This window comes from Mixophyes fleayi, chromosome 6 (assembly GCF_038048845.1).
Source record: "Mixophyes fleayi isolate aMixFle1 chromosome 6, aMixFle1.hap1, whole genome shotgun sequence".
NCBI lineage: Eukaryota > Metazoa > Chordata > Amphibia > Anura > Limnodynastidae > Mixophyes > Mixophyes fleayi.
In genome coordinates, this window is record NC_134407.1 from 21,425,886 (window position 1) to 21,448,324 (window position 22,439).

General features: G+C 42.6%; 2 protein-coding genes across 2 annotated transcripts in view; both read left to right on the forward strand.

Moving 5' to 3' along the window:
• The first annotated feature begins 12,997 nt into the window (after window positions 1-12,997).
• LOC142160675 (uncharacterized) lies at window positions 12,998-17,818 on the forward strand. Its single transcript, XM_075215532.1, has 3 exons — window positions 12,998-13,737; window positions 14,206-14,394; window positions 17,799-17,818. The coding sequence occupies exons 1-3, from the start codon at window positions 13,152-13,154 to the stop codon at window positions 17,816-17,818; spliced, it is 795 nt and encodes a 264-aa protein (XP_075071633.1). The 5' UTR covers window positions 12,998-13,151.
• Window positions 17,819-20,922: 3,104 nt separating this feature from the next.
• PTPRE (protein tyrosine phosphatase receptor type E) overlaps window positions 20,923-22,439 on the forward strand; it is a 141,224-nt gene continuing 139,707 nt past the window's right edge. Inside the window, exon 1 of the mRNA XM_075215998.1 lies at window positions 20,923-21,352. The gene's annotated coding sequence lies outside the window, so the exon portion shown is untranslated. The remainder of the gene's footprint in view (window positions 21,353-22,439) is intronic.

Genomic DNA, 22,439 nt, shown 5'->3' on the forward strand with positions numbered 1-22,439 from the left:
AGGATGGGGTATCCGAGTTTTCCACTTATAAAATAGCTTTGCTTCCAAAATAAATAACTCATGAATGTTGTGATGTCCGCTATTCATAGGTTACAACTTTATGAACTATGGTACAACCCACAAAATGGCTGCCTCCACTGTGTGTCGGTGACAGATGCATGTTGGAATTAAGCTGCGTATTCCAATCACAGGCTGTTCACCTGCATTGCCACATACGGTATAACCAGGGATGTAGGAACGAAAATTTTCATGGGGGGGACGACAAAAGGCCAATGACTACTATAGGGCTTGGAGCCCCTTTTCCTCACGATTGGTATCTCGGTTTATGACAGTTGTAGCAGTGACTGTAGATATACAAAGACTCCCAATCCTATATTAATTTTTGTCAGTGTTTCACAAGTTGGACAACCCCAGTTTCAATGTTTATTTTACTATAAAAATGTATTTGTACATTATTAAAATAAATATTATTATTAATATTAACTAACAATTAGTACAAAAGCTGTTAGAAAGATAGATTACTTAAATTGTTCATCTTAAAAATTTAAATTTTTCAGTCACTAACCTAGTTTTTATTCAGATTTCATTGACAGCCTAATCTCATTTGATTGGAAGCTGCTAGAGTGGATGGAAATGTTGTTTGGTACTGAGAGGGTGAAATGATGATATAATGGTGAGTGATAGGTTGATGGATTCTCAGGGGGGGATTGATGGGTTCTTGAGGGAATGGTTTTACGGGGCGTTAATTGATTTGTGATCATGTGTGTCAGTGTGTGTATTAGGGGGACGGGGGCCCAGTGACATGAGCCTGCTCCGGGCCCCATGGCTCCACGGTATTCCGCTGAGGAAGACAACCATTTTGTACCTACGATCTGGCGACAATGAGGCTACTGCTAATGCCATAAACCGTCCGCATTCATTCGCCCGCGACACACATGCCGGGCCAAAATGACGAGTTTGGACACACCCTGTCCCCTCCCGCCCTCTAGTCACGCCCCTCTCCCGGACTACACTTGGAAAAGTAGGCAAGTATGAAATATATGCAGAACAAACATGAAGACAACTTAATTTTTGGTAAACAGAAATGACAACAGTTGGCGAGTTCAAATAAAGCTAATATCGCTTCATCCCCATTTTCATTTCATTCTTTCCAATTTGATTTTGTGTAGGAGTTTGTTGGGGGGGCAAAACACAGTCTTTGCCCACCCAACAGAAATCCCCCATCTGTTCCTATAACCCGTGGGTATAACCATGCCAATGCTGACAGTAAGACTCATTTACAAAAGAGCAAATTCTTGTCTGTGGTGTCGCGCTCCAACTTTGACCTAATTTTATGAAAAACCATAATGTTAGATGAACCAAAATGGCTTTTCCACCCTCTCGGATTAGGTGTAAGCCAATGTCTCGCTCTACACATTCCATGCACTTTGTACCTTCCAGTTGCTCATTGCTGTGTATTGCAGGGTGTACGTTGAGCAATGTAATATAAACCATGAAACACACAAAAGTGCCACATGTAATGAAGACAGTCCTCATGTCCCCTCACTCTCATGTTTATGTTAAGACATAAATAATATTATGTTCTTAAGTGTTAGTAGGTGGAGTCTCCACTCTGCACATCTCTATGTATACCCACAAACAAGCTAGAGTAGGTATAGCCTCATTTTATGGTGGGTGTTCCAGGAATCAGGGAGTGCCTGTGCACCTTAATGTGTGCTGGGTGGTCAACTAGGTGCTCTTGGGCAAAACAATCAGTACAGAGTCATGTTTTGTTTTATAAATGACCCTTATTGATCAAAATGAAGGAACCTTTTCATCTCTACATTCACCCACATGGCTTCTTCAAAAGGGAAGTTCACATAATTAAACAAGATCATATAAACCAACCGATTTGTGCTGTCTTCTGGTGGGCAATAAGCATATATTAAAGTTGTTTCTAACCTATCTAGCTGTGAGCTGGGGATTTTAACTGGCATATATCAGGTGAGTTTGAAAAGCATAGTCTTAGCCCTAACATCTGTTTATCTACCTTATTCATTGCAATAAAACTTGACAAAAAACACCGATAAGTTGTTATGTGTGACAGCCTATGCCACCCTGTCTGTTGTTGCTGGGAACCGGCTGGGCTTACTTAGCCACCATTCACTTTTGGTATCCCAAATGTGCCCTCTAACCGCCGTAGAAGCGGCTTACAAATACTGCCACCACTGGACTCCTTACCGGCATCCAGAACCAGGTTTCTTCAGGGTAACTGACGCTGCTAGTGTACCCCTTTACTGGTGCATCTGCGCTGGTACCCTGACCTTTTCCTATAGTTTAGGGTTGCTGTGGATGGATCCCCCCTGGCCTATCACACTGGCCAGAGCTGCTAGGTAGCGGGCAGAGCGGTGGTATCGGAAAGCTGGGTCCAAATCTCAGAACAGCCGGGAACGGATTAGAGTTGGGTCTAATCTCTAGGTCACAGGATAGAGAAGTTTCCAAGCAGGTCCTTGAAGCAAGTGATGTTTATTTGCTCTTACACTGGTTGAAGGTACCAGTGATCAGGTCAGATGAAACAAGAACAACTTTTAATAGAAAACAGAGCCTTTTTATACACACCTGGAGACTAGTCTTAGCAGGAGGTATCCGTCCTCCTGTCTTTTTAACCAATCTGGGTTGATTCATGCAGCCTGTATGTGAATCAACCCAGAGAGTTTTAACACCTTTAACATTGCTGTTAGTGGCAGGGGGAATATACTTCCACGAGCTGCCAGGGAGAGGGGGGCTCAGCCCACTCTCTTCCCCTGGTGCCTGTCTGTCTAGGGCGAGAGATTTATCTTTTAAATCTCCAGCCCAAAGTTATTTCCAGGGACTGGGCTCCGGGGTCTGCTCTGCTCCCTGGCCGAAAATAGTACCAGGGGAGAGCAGCCAGATCCCGGGGAGGCAGCCCCTGCCCTGTCGCTAGTTGAAGCTCTCTTAGCTCCAGCTAGGGACTTAGCTTCCCAAAACTCCCATGAAGGTCTGCACCTCCTGGAGGTGTTTGATTGCAGTAGGCTAGTGTGGAAGTCGTTCCGGCAACCACTGAAGCTGGCTGCCACGGGATCCAGGGCTGCCTCCGTAGCCCCAGCACAGGGTGAATACTCTTTACATTTATTTTATGCATATACATATACACCTCCATAAACATTTAAAATACACAGATTTACATTATTACATTTAAACTATACATAGTTATAGGCGCCGGGGAGTTAAAGCCTTTAGCGTTGAGCGCCGGTTCTTTACTGGCGCTGCAGCACCTACACATATACATCCCCATTCATTTTTATTATTTACATCTTTACACTCCCCGACGCCTAACCCCCTACATGCTGCAGCCCTAGGTGATACTCAGCCAACGCAGCAGCGCACACATATAAAACAGTTTTATTTACATTTTAAAACATTTTACACTCGGGGGAGCCGGCTACATTATGTTTTTACTTTGGTGGAAAAAATGTTGCATATGGAACTCTTAATGCTGCAAAGAATCAGAAAATCTTTCTATCAATTAGGTATAGTATTATTCAATAAAATAAGTGGATTGAAGAATCTAAGATATTAAATGTTTGATGTAATGCGTTAATGTGCTATGTTTATCATATGTGCGGCAGAGATATTATTAGTGCAGGTGGTATATATTATATATGCATACAGCAATTCACACCAATGATATTTACTATTTCTCCAGTGACAAGCCTCTTATTTGGAGCGTGACATACCAATCAATAACCTGCTACAACGCCTGACCTTGTGCCTTTCATTAATGGAAATGTAATTGCGGAAACATCAATACACGCCCCTGTTCAAATTACAAATGTCGAATCAATGAATCTAAGGTGGTCAGGCAGGGTGTACAAGCAGGGGTGTTTTCTAACAGTGCTCTGGGTGATTTGTCTTTTTTTTTTTCAATGACAAAAATGCAGTACAAGCAAAAACACAGGCAATTAGAACTGAGGGATGGACTAAGCCCGAGGGAGATTAAAAGCTGAGGTTCTTGTATATAACTATTTGGCCCACTAAGGGTTAACTAACCAAGAAGGTGGTCATGCCTATGTACGGGTCATAGTGAGGGCAGGATCAAAGGGACAGACTACATAAGGACAAGGAGGAGTCAATTATTTATTTTGGGATCCAGACAAGCAGCCCTCCCATTATTATTATTTTTTAAATTGATTTAAAGCTACTTATATACTAAGTCCCCATTCCCGACTACTGGATCCAGTGTTATCATTGCCTGGGTTATAGTCCTGGCCTGAGGCTGTGTGCCTGGAGGTACACTGGTTCTGGTACGGGCGTACTGGGCTAGCCCCGGAAGTAATGTTGGACCACCTGGATCGCAGGCCGAGTTATCTTCCAGGTGTGCTGTTCTAGCCCCGGAGTTATGTGGAACCATCTGGTGCACAGGATTGCTGCCGGGACTGCAGTCCTGAGGCTGGAGCAACTTTTGGAGGGGCAGGAGAATACTATACAGGTAGTAAGCAAGTTTGGTAAAGCGCACATCTATATTAGTGAGGCGCTTGGAACCCATTCACTTGGAGCCCCTTTGATGTCTCTTATTATATAGCATAAGTGCTAAGGTAAGTTAAAGGTATATGGTTATATTATCAACCGCTTTTTTTTGTCCCCCAACTACAAAATGTTTGCACTTACATAGCAGAGCGGAAGACATCCACATTGTCACAGAGAACAAGATAAAACTAGCTATATTAATAAACATTCTATTTTACGTAGTTAAACAAGCATATAGTAACAAAATAATAAAACCGATCAGCATAAAATAAGTGGAACTTTGAGGCACCCATTGAGCATCGTAGAAAGGAATGTTACAGGCATTTTGTATTACAAAAAGTAGATAACTATGATATTTGATTATATATCTTTGGTGTAAGATTTAATATTTTGTAAATCTAAGCTTGGGCTCATATTCACTAGCGTTTATAGGTTTGGGAAGAAGTGGCATAGACCCCAAATTTCAAGAACAGTTCATTGGGTCATTTAAAAAAAAAAAAGAAAAAAAAAAAAAAATATATATATATATATATATATATAGATATATATATTATTTTTTAAATTGATTTAAAGCTACTTATATACTAAGACATACATGGGCGAACTCCACACTTTGCCCTCCCATCAGGGCACTGCTCTGTTCACCTGGGGTCGAATAGAACAGAAATGTACTTAATACTCTTTGCCTTAATACATAGACACCTATTGTGGGTCCCTTAACACATTTTTGTTAGAGGCCCGATGTACCACCTAGGGGTGAAAGAAGCGTATACATAGATTATAGATTATAGATACATAGAACATAGATTGTAGCTTGATCCACCTTCCCCTGCATGAGAACAGGAACAGATAGCTTATTGTATGAATTTCTTTAATGGTGTAGTGTGTCTATTGTGAATGCAAACAGTATATTGATCTGTTAGGTATTGGCATTTTTGAGGTAGCATATTGTGTGAACCGAAAGAGCATGTGTAGCGTATCCAGACAGAAAGGTACATGTTGATTTGGCATTTGTTCTGTGGGGAAGGTGTTACATTGACCACCAAATACTTTAGTTTGAATGCACCAACACCTTGTCTCCTTTGTGTCTGTTCCTGTTTGTGTATGTGTCCTGTTGAAGTATCACCATGATGAAGTATACAAATGATTCTTTGCTAAAGTGCAGATTACTGTAAATTGTGTTTAAATCCAACATTGGATGATGCATTGCTTAGTGTGACTAGAGTTACCCACTGATGGTAAATACTGAATTTGTCCAGATTTGGTGGCTCCAGAGTGGAGAGGGGGCTGGATTGGGATGGGTACAAATTAACTATTCTGACTATGCCGACATGGAGAAGACCTCCAAAAAAATGTGAAATGCTGCAAAACCGAATGGAACATAAACAGACTTACCTTCAAGACGACGCTGGAGAACTTAATCTCGCGTCGTCTGCACCCTGTCTATCATTGTCGACTTGATGTCAGCCTGCAGTGCCGAACAGTTCTCCAATCGGAATCACTTGCTGTCAGCATGATGATCCAATCGGAGATCTCCAGTGCCGTCTTGAAGGTAAGTCTGTTTATTTGCTATTCGTTTTTGCAGCATTTATTTTTGTCGGCATAGTGGTAATCGCACTGGCTAGATTACCCCCTGTAACCATGTGTGTAAAACTGTATAAAAAGGGCATCTAAGCCCAATGTAAAGGGTGTACCCTCTTGTACTTCTGAAATGATCATCCCTACCACAGAAGGGTTTGTAACAATCCTTATTATGAGCAGTAAGCACCATTCTGCTCTCAAGATCTTGCCAGACCCCTATGCCCTGCTGTATTCCTGTGACCTACAGATAAGAGTAAAAGATACGTTCCCCAGATGTCCTGTGTTGAACCCAGTCCCGTGCGTCAATGCTCCAACTGCTACCCTGTAGCCCTGATCCAAAGTAAGTGGTCAGGAAGAACCAGACACCAGTCTCAAGCAAAACAATGCTGCAACAGCTACACAATACACCAGGGGTAAGCGGTTCCAGGTTCTGGTGAAGGAGCCTGGTGGTTGGCAGCAACTAGTCTACGACAACTAGTGCACAGTTGGCGCACACAGTCTGCGGTGAATGTGGTAGTGCCAGGTCTTGCGCGTCCTAGAAAAGAAACAAACTCACACTCCCCAGCACACTGCTGTTAGTCAGTAAAAAAAAACGCCTATTAAATTGTATAAATAAAATGCAGACATTAGGCGCAAATTGGCAAATACTTGATAAGCCACCCCCTCACTTCATGGCACTTCTGCAAATAGGATGCTTGTAACTGTAACCAGAGAGAGATCCCATATTATATGTCATAGATTGCTGTGGTTTTAAATTGAGAGCAAAGTTACCAAACTTCTGCATTTTATTTATACATGTGAAGCCGTTTTTAAAAGTATTTTATTACAAGCTGACAGCGGTGTGCTGGTGGATTGTATTTGTTTCTTTTCCAGATAATCTTTCCCTTTCAATCTCCCGTTGTTACTTATAAATTGATTGTACCAATTCCACTTTGTGTATTATTGATTGAGAACCTAGCAATGGACCCATTAACTGTTCCTCCGTTGCGTTCAGAACAAATAGCGAAACAAAATACCTTGAGAACAAAGTTACCCGTGTTGTACCGCATGCGTAAGACTAGTAACACACAGGTAACACAGTGTCTACTATGTACAGATGTGTACAGTGTAGAACTGAAATATGTGCAATCACAAAGCACGTGTGTGTGCTACTAGACTTGAACACATTTTCACATAAAAAACATTAAGATAAAAGACATTGTTCAGTGTTAATCTGACTTTCCAATGGAGCTTTGTTAAAAAGTATTTTCTTCTTCACTCCATGACAGACAGTCGAATCCCCACCCTCTTCTATAGGACAGTGTCGTAATGGGACATGATACATTTCTGGTACAAGTAAAAGGTTGAGACTGCAGTCATCTGAATATCTATGATATCACTGGCCCCTGTGTCTGTGTATGAATTCATCAATCCATACAGTGCATTTTGTACAGCAAGTCGGCAAATCTGTCTAGCATTCTCTGTCTGCTCTGTCACAGAAGCACCTCCCTCCTATCATGGCAATGTCAGGCCACTATTTAAGTTTGAGAATGGGGCATTTCATTTCAGAAAAAGCAAAATGCTGTTGCACCCCTAGAAGGAAGAAAAATAGGCTTAAAAGACGTTTCATAAAAACAAAAAATATAAAACACATGGATCCCAAGTACTCTTGAGGATATTGGTTAATATTTAAAATATTGCGCATAATGCAGTTCTGCTCAAAAACGGACTAGAGCTGACCTTGACCACCTCAGAGGTGCAGGAGGATTTTGATCTTACTTGCCAACTTTTCCATGTTGGCCTCTGGATCCGGAGGCTAGATAGGCATGTGGAGGAGGGGTTTGGTGACTTAATTCATTTTGGCCCAGCCCCCACGATGCAATGAAGTAATTTTACTACATGGCGGAACCAAAAAAGACATGACTCCCCGAGAATCGCTGAGGCTCATGGATGCGGGAGAATACCCTACTCTCCCGGGAGTCCCAGTATGTTGGCAAGTATGATTTTGATGCATGGCAGAAAGGAGAGGGTGGCGCCACATGCTTCATAGTAATTATTAATCTCATTACCATATGTGTGCCCCCATCGTTTTTACCCCAAGGACTATACACAGGACACATGGTCACCCCCTAAGGTTAGAGGAGAGGAAATTTCACAACCAGCAAAGGAAGGGGTTCTTTACGGTAAGGGCAGTCAAGATATGGAATTCACTGCCAGGGAAGGTTGTGATGGCAGATTCAATAGATATGTTTAAGAAAGGGTTAGACAAATGTTTTGTGGAAAAGTGTATCCAGGGATTATTATTATTATTATTATCATTTATTTGTTAGGCACCACAAGGTTTCCGCAGCGCCGCACATAGTACAAACAGTAGACTATACAGGGTATAACAGTACAGAACAATAAACAAAAGTACCAATACTTCAGAAACTCCAGGCAGGCAGATGCAATAGACACGGAGCAGAAGAACGGGTAAGGAGACAGGAGGGAAGAGGGCCCTGCTCAAGCGAGCTTACATCCTAAGGGAGGGTTAAACAGACCAGGCACAAGAGGAGCCAGTTGAGGGAATGGGAGAGAGGGGAGAATGAGTGGATACGACGGTTAATTAAAATGAAGGATAGTAGTGGATATAGGGTAAAAATAGGACTGCAATATTGGGTCTGGGGGGATTTTCACAATTGAAAGAGATTGGCAGTTGCTTACTCTGGATCAATTTTAAATATAAGTGCAGGATTGCAGGAGATCCAAAATAGGTTGAACTTGATGGACTGGTGTCTTTTTTCAACCCTCATCAACTATGTTACTATGTTACTATGTTACTATGATACTAACTTAGGAACCAAATGAATATGTATGTGCAGAACTTACAAGATATACATATCACTCACTGACTTATATAAGCCCTGGTTTATGTTCCATATCTGCACTAAAAATACCGTAATAGAGACTTTATAAGGCAGCTTATACAATTTTCAAATTGCAAATAATTAATCAAGAAAAAAAACAGTGCTATTAAAAGCAATTGATAAGATAAATCACATTAACTAATCACACTACTTTAGTCTAACATCTCTGCACTGCACAGCGATTAAAGATCTCTGGCAATCACTTGTTGTCAATTTGTTAATGTTGCATGCTTAAAAATCACCTGTGTAGCCTAGACAGGAAAGGAAGATTATCAAAAACAGTTTGTTGGAGAATATTGTGTACAATTACATATAATTGAGCATTTCAATGGACTTCATTGGAAAAGCTTACAAAGGATTATTTATATTGAAAGCAAACTCCACCCTTAAAAGCACATTTAAAAGCGTCAGTTCCTAAGAGTAATTTCTGTACGTGTAGCAGGTTTCGTTGGCTAGCCACTGAGGTTTCAAACGCACAGCACCTAGTGATGCTGGGAAACACACTCCAGGCTCCACACGCGAGTTTTAGAAGTGAGACTTAATCACATAACAAAACAAGAGTGTAACTAATTGTGATTGTATGCAACAGACACCGTTAAAGAAGCGCTAAATCACTGAACTGTAATTCAATTGAAGGTGGTGGAGTTCAGACAACTAAAGCTGGGTACACACTACAAGGTTTTCGTCCAATAATCGGCTCAATCAGCCGACATACGACCGCTCGTTCAAAAGTCGGGTCAGTGTGTGCAGTGACACGATGGTCAAAAGTCTCTCTCTCTGTGTCCCCCTCCCCTCCTTCAGCGTCTCTCTCTCTGTGTCCCCCTCCCCTCCTTCAGCGTCTCTCTCTCTCTCTCTGTCCCCCTCCCCTCCTTCAGCGTCTCTCTCTGTGTCCCCCTCCCCTCCTTCAGCGTCTCTCTGTGTCCCCCTCCCCTCCTTCAACGTCTCTCTCCCTGTGTCCCCCTCCTCTCCTTCAGCGTCTCTCTCCCTGTGTCCCCCTCCCCTCCTTCAGCGTCTCTCTCCCTGTGTCCCCCTCCCCTCCTTCAGCATCTCACTCTCTCTCTCTATCTCTGTGCCCCCCTTCACTCTCCGTTCCTTTACTTACCTTCTTCCTCATTTTCTGCTGTTTTCTCTAGAAATCCAGCTCTTTCACCACTTTTTAATAAGTAGGCCTGTAAATGTTGAAGGGTCATTTACCTTAAGATATTTCTAATTTCCAGGCAGGTTTGATTTTTTTTTTCTGTTGTGGAATTTGAATCTGTTGTCTATCAATATTTGAATGCGGAGTCCCCCTTTAACATTCATACAGATAACATTTCTATGGTGGAACTGTTTAAGGAGTAGATTAAAGAGTGACCAGTGATAGATAGATGGCTCCAGAGATGGACAGGCTTTCCTGCAGGATAAGAGTACAGTGCCAGAAGAAATTTAGGGTCAGGAAATCAAGCTCATTCCCCGGTGTTCAGTTGCCTAGCAACTCCATTGTCTTTTTTTTTTTTTTTCTTTGCCATCCAGCTGGAAAGTCTTGAAATAACAACACTGACAATGTACACTTGGTGATAGGTTACCAGAAAGTTTGGTTTACAAATATGTAATGTTCGAACCAGTCTGGTGCCTCTTATTCCAAGTCACACAGGGGACTGTTACAGCCAGTACACAAATGCCAAACTAAAGCTTGTTTGTTCTGCATGCAAAGTCGGGCATGCAAAAATGGTCAGCAGGGTTCATGTGTGTGTTTGTGGTTGTATTAGAATGAACTTCAGTGTGCACACCTCATACTGGAACTATCACTGCTCACTGACTCATAAAAGAGCAAACTACTTATGTACTGTAGCCCTTAACCCCTAAAGTACTAATAATGTGAATCTTACATTCTTACAAAGTGTTGCTGATGCTGGCGAGATTCTGGGCAGGGCCGTTTCTCCCATGAGATGAGACTCTCGTCTCATATGCAGAGGGGCTTCACTTTGATTGGCCAGAGTGTGAGAATGCTACCCTGATTGATTAACAGTAATTGGGCAGCATGGTGGCTCAGTGGTTAGCACTTCTGCCTTACAGCACTGGGGTCATGAGTTTAATTCCCGACCATGGCCTTATCTGTGAGGAGTTTGTAGGTTCTCCCCATGTTTGCGTGGGTTTCCTCCGGGTGCTCCGGTTTCCTCCCACACTCTAAAAACATACTAGTAGGTTAATTGGCTGCTATCAAAATTGACCCTATCTCTCTGTCTGTATGTGTATTAGGGAATTTAGACTGTAAGCTCCAATGGGGCAGAGACTGATTTGAATGAGTTCTCTGTATAGCGCTGCAGAATCAGTGGCGCTATATAAATAAATGATGATGATGATGGTGATTAGACACCCATATGGGATCTAGCTAAAATGAACTACACTGATACAATGTAGTTCATTGATACGATTTCATTATTCAGACACGTTTAGCAAACTGTGCACAAATCTTAATATATAAGAATATACATTTAATTGCTTCTTTTTTTTCAGTCTGCAAATGTGCTCCAACTCAGCATGAGGACCATACATTCTACTTAATATAAAAGCATATTATGCCTATAAAATATGCTCACAAACAATTAATATATTAGTTGACTGGGATAACACCAAGATTTTCCAGTCTTGTGTAATGTTAAATAAACATATCTTAAATAGTGACAAGTGCAATCAGACAAAAAGGAGGAATATAAGAAACGTTTTGTCCTGTATAGTGAACGCTGTACTAGATTTATGTTCAGGTGTCATTGTCGTGTTTCCCTTTTGCCTGTTATTATTTCACTTCTTTTTTTTTTACAGAAGAGAAAATGTCAGATATGCGTTCGACGCTGAGAACGCGGAAGTCTTCCGCAATTTCTGGTGAAGCAAGAATACCACCAGTATCCTGTCCATTTACTGACAACCGTGCAATCTATGGCTTAACTGGTTTTAGAATACTCTTCCATTTCCATTTCCTTTATTACAACAGTTTAACACTTTCTATAGGTTTATTCTGGCGTATTTGTGTTTAATTGTATTTTATTGGGAACAATGACTAGCATTTATTAATAACACAGTCAAGATACTATTCTGTATGTATAACACCCTTTTGGGCCCTTGAATGTAAAAGGCTGGGTGACTGTAACCAAAATTCATCTGAATTCCTTCTCTGGGTTGTGTTCCTGAAATTTGAACACTGTGGGGGGGGGGGGGGGTATATTTACTAAACTGCGGGTTTGAAGAAGTGGAGATGTTGCCTATAGCAACCAATCAGATTCTAGCTGTCGTTTGTAGAATGCACTAAATAAATTATAACTAGAATCTGATTGGTGGGTATAGGCAAAATCTCCACTTTTCGTACCCCTGGGAGTTGATTGAGGTGAGCCATTGCCCCATGTCAGACCTGGTCCCCCTCCAAAGGACCCAAACACTATAATAATGTAATAAATGCCACTTTGGAGTGAGATTTATTTAATATAGGCTGGATAAACTAATAAAATATTAGCAAAGACAGACAATTATTATACATACACAATGTGTTTGTATTAAAGATTAAATATACAATACAGAAACCTGTACAATATCTATATTATCTTCCTTCCTGGAACATTCCAGTGATATTAAGAGGTACTTCAACGATACTTAATATCCAATAACAATAACATATTATTACTGTCAGCTGACATGACTTGTAATTCCTCTCCTCTATCTATGCCTTCACCTCTTATTATATTAAGGGCTTCATATAAACTATTAGTGATCTCTCACTCATACCCCTTTCATACTGCACCAAAATCCAAGGTTTTTCCTGGGTCGAGCTGAAACGACCCGGGTCTTGGTGCAGTATGAATGGTACATGTCCAAAATCCCGGGTCTAAAAACCCGGGTCTTCAACCCGGGATTTATCGAGGGGTAATTCCCAGGTCGGACCCGGGTCGCCTGCACTATGAATGGTGCAACCCGGGTTTTTCAACCCGGGTGGCACAGAAAACATGCTGATTGGCTGTCTGCCTGTCTCTGGAGGATGATGTCATCATTGGAAGCCCGTGGACCATTGTAGAAGCTTTCTAGGAGAGATGGTGGATGGTGGTCTCAAGCTAAAGCTGAAGCAGAAGCGTTTTTGTACAGAGAAAATTGCTTTTATTAGTTTGCAAAAACAGTGTTTATACAGCAATAATGACACACTGGATGGAGGAAGAGGTGCGTGAGCTGCTGAATGTCAGAGGGGAGGAAGAAATTAGAAGGCAAGTGACTGGGACTGTGAAGGATGCCACAGTGTACTACAACATCGCCAAAATACTCACTCAACGTGGCATAAAGAGGACACAGCAACAAGTCCTGAACAAATTAAAGTCCCTGAAGAAGCAGTACACTAAAGTCCATGACCACAACAGGCGCAAAAGTGGCGCTGAAAGAATGGACTGGCCCTTTTATGACCAGTGCAATATGGTCTTTGGACATTCTCCTCTGACAAATCCAATTGCACTGTCATCTTCTAGCAATGTGGATGCGGCTATACCAACACCACCAGAGAGCACACAGACAAGCGAGGCCGCAACGGTAATAATAGAAGATTCTATAGAAGACACCCCAGAACTGGAGTGCTCTGCCACAACAGAGGACACCAACATGTCTTGGGAGGAATTGAATGAATCACAGCCATTCCCTGCTGCGCAAGTCGTTACAGAGACTTCGCAAGAAACGCAGCCAGAACCAGTGCCGGTGTCAAAGTCTACGCCAGGTCCCAGTTTACGCTCCAACAGTAAGTATCTTTAATAATCTCACATAATAACCAACCATATATACATACATATATATCTACATAATTGGGGAAAAAAATGAACTGTATAAACAAAAGTCCCAAAAACAGAGAACTATATCAACCGAAATGCAAGCCAAATACCAATAAATATATCTACATAACTTAAAAAAAAATAAAAAAAATGTTTGAACATAACTGTCAAAAAAAGAGAAGTATATCAACATAAATGCAAACCAAACACCAATGTTTCTACATAACTTTAAAAAGAGAACTATATCAACAAAAAGCCCAAAAGACAAATATAATACACTCCAAAGTATTAAAACATTAACACGCATATGTTGCAGTGCAAAACTACTGAGCAAGAGGGAGGAGGCCTCAAGCACATATCAGCTTACAACACTGCTTTTTTGTTCTGCCACATTATATATTCTAATGTATGTTTTACTGTGTTTTTTCTACGTACAGTTTACAACGTTCCAAAAAAACGCAAAAGGCCCAACAAAATGGACCAAGCAACTAAAACAATGACAACTGTCATGATGGATCAACTGCGGGAGATGGACAGCACCATGAGGGAACACGAGAATACACAACTGCAGCGTTTTCATGGACTGCAGGACTCTTTCCTCATGCAAATCATGAACATGCAGGAACGTGTGTTACGCGAAAATCGTGAGTGTATTATGGGATTCATGGACAGACTCCTCTCACGGGTGCAGGCACCTCCTCCAAGTCCTTACTATTATGACGGACATTATCCTATGTACCCAGGGCTGCCAAGAAGAATTCAGGGCCCGGGTACAACAAATTCATGGGGCCCCCCTCATAGTCAAATAAGCCCCAAAATTTAGATGTATGGTCATGCATTCAGGGGCGTAGCTAGCCAAACGGCGGTGCAAAAATTTTGGGAGGTGTGGTCATGCATTTTGGGGCGTGGCAAACGTGCCATTGGGGCGTGGCTAACATAAAAACCACTAGGCTCTCAATTCGCCGGAGCGTCACATATGTTCAAGCACTCCTGACTTTCAGGACATCTACCACCACAGTGTAGTATACAAACAATGCAGTGTGTACACAAACAATTCAGTCTTGGCCTACACCTTACATTGGGCACAACATTCACCAAAAATTGGTATTGTCCCTACTAGAATCACAACATTTCACACACTGTGCTGCTCTCTCCTACCTGTTCTTCTCACTTTCTCCACCTGTGGCTGCTGGTTTCTTTAGTTGTGGCTTGTCCGGATCCAGAAATGTTGAAGGACCTATTTTGAAAAAAAAATGGCTACATTTAGAAAATTACAGCCAGCCCCGGCGTTAAATCAATAGCACCCACGATTAATAATTAGGCCTTCCTCCAGCCCCAACATTAAAATAATACTATTTACATTTAATAAATAAACCTATTTCACTTCCTGCAAACAGCCCCAGCAATACCTATTTCCCGCAACCATCACTGCCATTAAATAATTCATAGTCACATTTAATAAATAGACCTCATTCTCCCTAAACTCACCCCAAGATTCAATAGCCCCCAAACCACCCCATCTTAAATTAATAGTCCCTACTATTAAATTGCCTCACCATCACCCTACAAACAAAATAGCGCCCATTAATTAGCCGCCACCTACCTCACACACACTACATTGCAACAAGCCCCCTGTGCCATCACACACACAATACTGTGCCCCTTCATCACAACTACACTGTACCCCCTTATGCTCACACTGCGACCTCCATGCTGCTTTTCCCCCTTCTTTTTTACTTTGTGCCTCTCTCCCACTTTTTTTATTCCTCTGTTCCTCTCTCCCACTTTTTTCCTCCTCTGTTCCTCTCTCCCACTTTTTTTTCCTCCTCTGTTCCTCTCTCCCACTTTTTTTTCCTCCTCTGTTCCTCTCTCCCACTTTTTTTCCCTCCTCTGTTCCTCTCTCCCACTTTTTTTCCCTCCTCTGTTCCTCTCTCCCCAATTTTTTTTTATTCCTCTGTGGCTCTCTCCTTTTTTTCCTCCTCTGTTCCTCTCTCCCACTTTTTTTCCCTCCTCTGTTCCTCTCTCCCCAATTTTTTTTTATTCCCCTGTGGCTCTCTCCTTTTTTTCCTCCTCTGTTCCTCTCTCCCACTTTTTTTTCCTCCTCTGTTCCTCTCTCCCACTTTTTTTCCCTCCTCTGTTCCTCTCTCCCCAATTTTTTTTTATTCCCCTGTGGCTCTCTTCTTCTTTTCCTCCTCTGTTCCTCTCTCCCACTTTTTTTTCCTCCTCTGTTCCTCTCTCCCACTTTTTTTTCCTCCTCTGTTCCTCTCTCCCACTTTTTTTCCCTCCTCTGTTCCTCTCTCCCCAATTTTTTTTTATTCCTCTGTGGCTCTCTCCTTTTTTTCCTCCTCTGTTCCTCTCTCCCACTTTTTTTCCCTCCTCTGTTCCTCTCTCCCCAATTTTTTTTTATTCCCCTGTGGCTCTCTCCTTTTTTTCCTCCTCTGTTCCTCTCTCCCACTTTTTTTTCCTCCTCTGTTCCTCTCTCCCACTTTTTTTCCCTCCTCTGTTCCTCTCTCCCCAATTTTTTTTTATTCCCCTGTGGCTCTCTCCTTCTTTTCCTCCTCTGTTCCTCTCTCCCACTTTTTTTTCCTCCTCTGTTCCTCTCTCCCACTTTTTTTTCCTCCTCTGTTCCTCTCTCCCACTTTTTTTCCCTCCTCTGTTCCTCTCTCCCCAATTTTTTTTTTATTCCCCTGTGGCTCTCTCCTTTTTTTCCTCCTCTGTTCCTCTCTCCCACTTTTTTTTCCTCCTCTGTTCCTCTCTCCCACTTTTTTTCCCTCCTCTGTTCCTCTCTCAACAATTTTTTTTTATTCCCCTGTGGCTCTCTCCTTTTTTTCCTCCTCTGTTCCTCTCTCCCACTTTTTTTTCCTCCTCTGTTCCTCTCTCCCACTTTTTTTCCTCCTCTGTTCCTCTCTCCCACTTTTTTTCCCTCCTCTGTTCCTCTCTCTCCAATTTTTTTTTATTCCCCTGTGGCTCTCTCCTTTTTTTCCTCCTCTGTTCCTCTCTCCCACTTTTTTTTTTATTACTCTGTGGCTCTCTCCTTTTTTTCCTCCTCTGTTTCTCTGTCCCCTTTCTTTATAGTACTGTCCCTCCCTGTTTTCCTCCCCTTGCCTCTCCGTTTCTTTACTTACCTTTTGTCAACTTCTTTCTTTTCTTTTCTGCTCTTCTGTCTCCTCTTCTGTCTTCTTTCTTCCTGCTGGCTGCGGCGCTCCTCACTGACTGACAGGCGTGACTTGATGACGTCACGCCCAGCAGTCAGTGTGAATGGAGGAGAGGAGGGACACGGCGCCGCGCGATCACGTGAGTATTTTTTATTTTTATTTTTTTTTCTTCCAGCTCCCATGAACCCCCCCCCCCCCCCCCCCCCCCCCCCCCCCCCCGCGGGAAAAAAAAATAAAAAAAGTTTTAAAAAAAATAGCGCAACAGAGAAAAATAATAAAAAAATAAAAATAAATTTAATTAGCAGCGAGGGCCCGGCCCGGGCCCCCTGGCATGGCCGGGCCCGGGTAAACTGTACCCGCTCCCCCCCCCTCTCGGCGGCCCTGTATGTACCAGCGGGGGCAACCCATGTTAGGGAACAATAACCCTCCAAACCCGGTACACAATACACAACATGCTCAACCTATGGGTAACCCCAACATAGAATACCCACCAGGTTATCCACTCCAAACCACTCCACCACCAGAAATGCCACAATATAGGCAATTGTAATAATCATGTTTTATGTTCAAATGTTTCACTGTTAATTGTTATCATGTATGTTACGTGTGATCTGGAATCACACCGTTAGCTTCTCATATATATATATAACCTGAAAAGCAAATTTGCACTTACTGTTTGGGCACATTTGTGTCTTGGGTTTACTACTTATGTATATATTTTATTTTTTTCTACATGCAAGTAAGCACTTTTATATTGTGTCATTTTATATTTTGTTGTGAAGAGACATATGAGGAAATATGTACAAAACAAAATACAATATGTGAAATAAACATATATTTTTTAATTTTACATTTGTGTGGTACATTCAAACAAGTGAGGACAAATTGGCAGTAAGGGTGGTCCTAATAAGTTCAGCAGAGGTATTGGTGCGCTCTCCTTCAAAAGTACTAGAGTCCACTGACAGCACTGACATTTCAGATTCCTGCACATTCCACTCAGGTAGAAATTGGTCTTTTTCAATTCACAAATGTTATGTAAAATACAGCAAGCAGCAACCACGTGGGGCACAAGCTTGGTGTCAATGTCAATGCGCTTCAAAAGACAGCGCCAACGTCCTTTCAAGCGCCCAAAAGCATTTTCCACCACCATCCGAGCAGAGCTGAGGGTATGTGTAAACCGGATCTGTTCCTGAGACAGGTGATGTTGCTGAGTGAACCCCTTCATCAGCCAGCGCCTCAAAGGGTAAGCAGCATCCCCAATGATGTGTACCGGTATCTCCACACCATCAACAAACGTAGATTTCTGTAAATAAAAACATGCAGTTTCACGTCACCATGTTAAAAATATTGGTCAAATAACGCAGTACACTTGGTACTATATGGTGAAAATGCATTTTGCAAGTGTTACATCTGTATATAAAAAGGGGCAGTAAATACATACAATATTGATAGCAAACAATAGTATATAAGCTTCAATTACAAATACATCATACAACATTACACCGATATTTACCTCTCTAGGGAACAGCCAGCCATCTTGTCTTTCCTCAGCAATTTGGTAAAGGTCCGAATTTGCTAGAACTCTGGAGTCATGGGAACGTCCAGGCCACCCAATGAAAACATCTGTGAAACTAGCATAAAAAAACCCATATATAAATATGTTTTACAATACGCATTACACATGGCACAGTCACATACAAAAAACCCATAAAAAATGCTTACCAATAGTTGTGGTCAACCACAGCCTGCAGAATGATGGCATGCCAGCCTTTGCGGTTGTAGTAATCCTGTGGGGGCAATGATGGGGATGTGTGTCCCGTCTATGGCTCCAGCACACTGTGGAAACCCACGCTTCAGGAATCCTGCAATTGTATCATCCAGGCGCTGACCTTGCGGTAAGGAGATGAAGCGATGATACAGGGCTTCCAGCAATGCCGTGGTGACTTCATGCACTAGAGTGCACACCGTGGATATCCCCACTCCAAACAAGCAGGAGATTGTCCGGTATTCTCCAGCGGTAGCATACCACCACAACACAATAGAAAGGCGCCTACATGGTGGAATAGGTTTCCCAAAGTTAGTGGCCTTCCTGGAAAGTGCTGGAGTAATAAGGTCCAGCACATAGTTAAATGTCCCACGTGACATTCTGAAGTGTTGCATCCACTGCTGTTCCTCAAACGCTTCCACAGTAGACCAGAAAGCTTCTCCGTGGCTACGCTCTCTGGCACGCATGGTTCGGTTACTGGCAGCACTGAATCTCAAAATTGAGGCAATGCTGGCCCTGAGAAACGCTCTCCTCCTGCGCATATACAGACACCGAGTTTTCCTCTGTTGTGCCATAAACTTTGCCTTCCTCCTCCTGAACTGGGACTGTGCAACTCTCATTTGCTGCATAAAACATCAAAAAAATACTAGTAAACATGAACTCTGGGCTACACAAAAGTGAGTCGTCGGCCATGATGAAAAGTAATGTGATAAACAATCACCACCCACTTTAGCATCATCTTTATGCGTCAACAAACCAGTCACCTTTCAATGACATCACCGTTTTTCAGCCAATGAAAACTGCTCTGGTGATGACTCCCACAAATTGCCAGGGCACAGACTTGTGCAGTATGAATGGGGTCAACCCGGGAAATTCCCGGGTCCGAGGGGGTCCGAGGTGCAGTATGAATGGTGTTTCTGAGCTGGGACGCTCCGAGACCCTGCAAAAACCCGGCTTCAAAAACCCGGGATATTGCAGGGGCGGCAGTATGAAAGTGGTATCAATGATAAACAACAAGAAATAAAGATGTAGATGGCTGCCCAGGATACATTAATTGTACAACAGCATACTGAGCAATTTTACGTATCGGCATTTACGTTTCTTAATGAATGCGGCCCTGGATGTCATTTTCACTTTCTATACACATTTTCTGGGCTCTAAAATGTAAACCGAATTTAAAGAGAAAACATAACATACCAAACATGACATTACAAAATTGCCCAATGAACATGTTATGCTTGTACAGTTTCTGCAGAGATTGCAGTATGTCATGTGCTTAGGGGCATCTGCCCATCAGCAAAATGTCCCTCGACAGGTTGTTAAATAAACTATGTTTACCATATCCAGAGTTAAACACCCTAAGCAGTGGCGCACGCAGAGGGGGTTTCCTGGGTCTCCAGAAACCCCTCCCCTCCGCTAAAGAAGTGCCCCTGTACTATCCAGCAGCCGCGGCGTTGTCAAAGACGCTGTATTGTATACAGCACCGCCACGGACGCTTCTTTGACAGCGCCGCGGCTGCTGGATAGTACAGTGCTGCCGAAACGGAAGCTTTCGCATTTTTTTCTTTTTTTGGGGGGGGGGGGGGAAACCCCGCCAACCCCGCCCCCTTAAAAATCCTGCGTGCACCCCTGCTAAGGTAATATAACATAATAACATACATAGTGGTTGCTATTATAAATGCTGAAAGTGAACAGTTTGTGGGGAAATGGAGCCTGGAAAGAAGCAACGCTTTAAAGTGGGAGATCTGGACTAGTTTCATGCAGTATCCAAAGAGCTTAAATAAAAATAAATGATAGGCATTATATAGTAGATACAGACAACATACTTGATAACTATACAAATGAAATTAATCTACCTAATCTCAGAAATGAAAGTGAATTATTCTATTAAGTTTGTGATATTACATTTTACTTCTACACTTATTATATATGAGACTTCAGATCATATCCTTGCAGTGCAACATCTCTGCTCCCACTGGCTCTATGATGCATACACCACACAAGCGGGGGAAACAGATTGTCAGGGAGTACCAGGATATGAAGTGTGTTTGTCCATTCACACGCTTATCTCTTCTGGGGGAAAGCTTGTACATAATGTTTTCCTGTTAAGAAACGTAGTTGTGGGAGAGATCAAGGTCTATGATGCAAAGGGGCAGGCAGAGAGGGGACGGGCTCTTACCATTCATGGACTTGACTGACATTTACAGTAGAAGGAAACCAATCGCATGCAGGGAGGGAGGGGCTGGCTGCCATCCAGTGTATGGGGATAGGCTGGGTGTGAATTGGCCTGCACAAGCACTGTCACTGATTCAAGGGGACCTACACCCCCCCCTCTCCCCTGCTCCTCTACACTGGGGATATTGGATTGCTATGTGATGCCCAATTTGAGTGGTGGGATAAGACCATTAGCATTTCATTAGAGGACTGTACTGTTGCAGAGGTGTAAGGACATCTGAGGGGGAATAGCTGCTGACTGGCAATCAAGCACATGGGAGGATTGTTTCTGTTTCTGCTTGAGTAATATTGGCCAGGAGGAGATGAAGCGCATCGGTGCCCGGGGAGCGGAGCGCATTGCTGGCCCGGGGGGAGAGAGGCGCAGACCCAGCCGCACCAGTGTGATGCACCGCACGCAGTGACAGCTCCAGCGGCGCAGTGCAGCTCACAAGTAAGAACTTCCATACACCTCTTATGGGGGATCTGGGCTTACAAGGGGACATAGCAGTGTGTACTGAAGGCTGCATGCACGGCTGCTCTCCTGTAGAGGAATTATTCCGGGGATGGTTGGAGAGCAGCAACGTGTAGCAGGTGACTGCAATGGTCCAAATGTCACCACATCTGGTGTAGAATTAAGTGTCACCCTCTCCACACACCACAGCTGACGCAGAAGCTCTTGGGAGGTAAAACGCAGCATTGTCAATGCGTCTAGTGGTTACCATAGGTGTGTGAGATAAGGCTGTGGTCGGTATACAGTATCTTTCACACCACAGTACTTATCTCTGTGACTGCAGCACGCAGGGGGAATTGGTGGGTTAAGTGTGAAAACTGCATTGAGTGTATAACAAATCAGCATGTCATATGTCCTCCCCCATAGGCTTTACAGGCTTAAAGAAGTGTTTAAAATATACTCCTTCCTTGTGACTAATGACTGTCTGCTCAGGGATATATTCATGTTTCTCAACTCATTCAATTCACCAGTGTGTTAATCTCAGCAATGTCCTACAGTTGTATGGTTTAAGTCAGTTACCTGTGTTTGTAATGTCTTAAGGAGGGGTCTATTCTGGTTTCTTGTTGTCTGTAAAGTTTCCAGAATGCTTAATATGTGGAAGTTCACCGGTGTCATTACTCAACCCCCACAAATAAAAATATATTTACATACTTGTCAAAGGTATAAATTGGTGTGGTAATCATAAAGTTTAGAGTCCTATATTATTCCAACACCACACAGTGTAAAAGTGTGGTTTATATTATTCACTATGCTCACACTGTCCATGGTGGTGGACTAATTTATATCTGTAAAGTTCATGTTTACTATTGGTATTTTATATTGACTTACACCAGTTGTATTGAGCTCATCACTTGCTAACTGGAGGCTGTAATGTTAATGTCTGGTAAAGTTGGCCGTTCTGTGTTGAGAATGTAGAGAGAAACAAGAATTTGGTAACAACTGAACGTTTTCTTTAAACTGTGAGATGTAGTCAGTTAGATAGAATATATAAAAACCGGACTTCAGCATATTGGTGCTTATTGGGGAA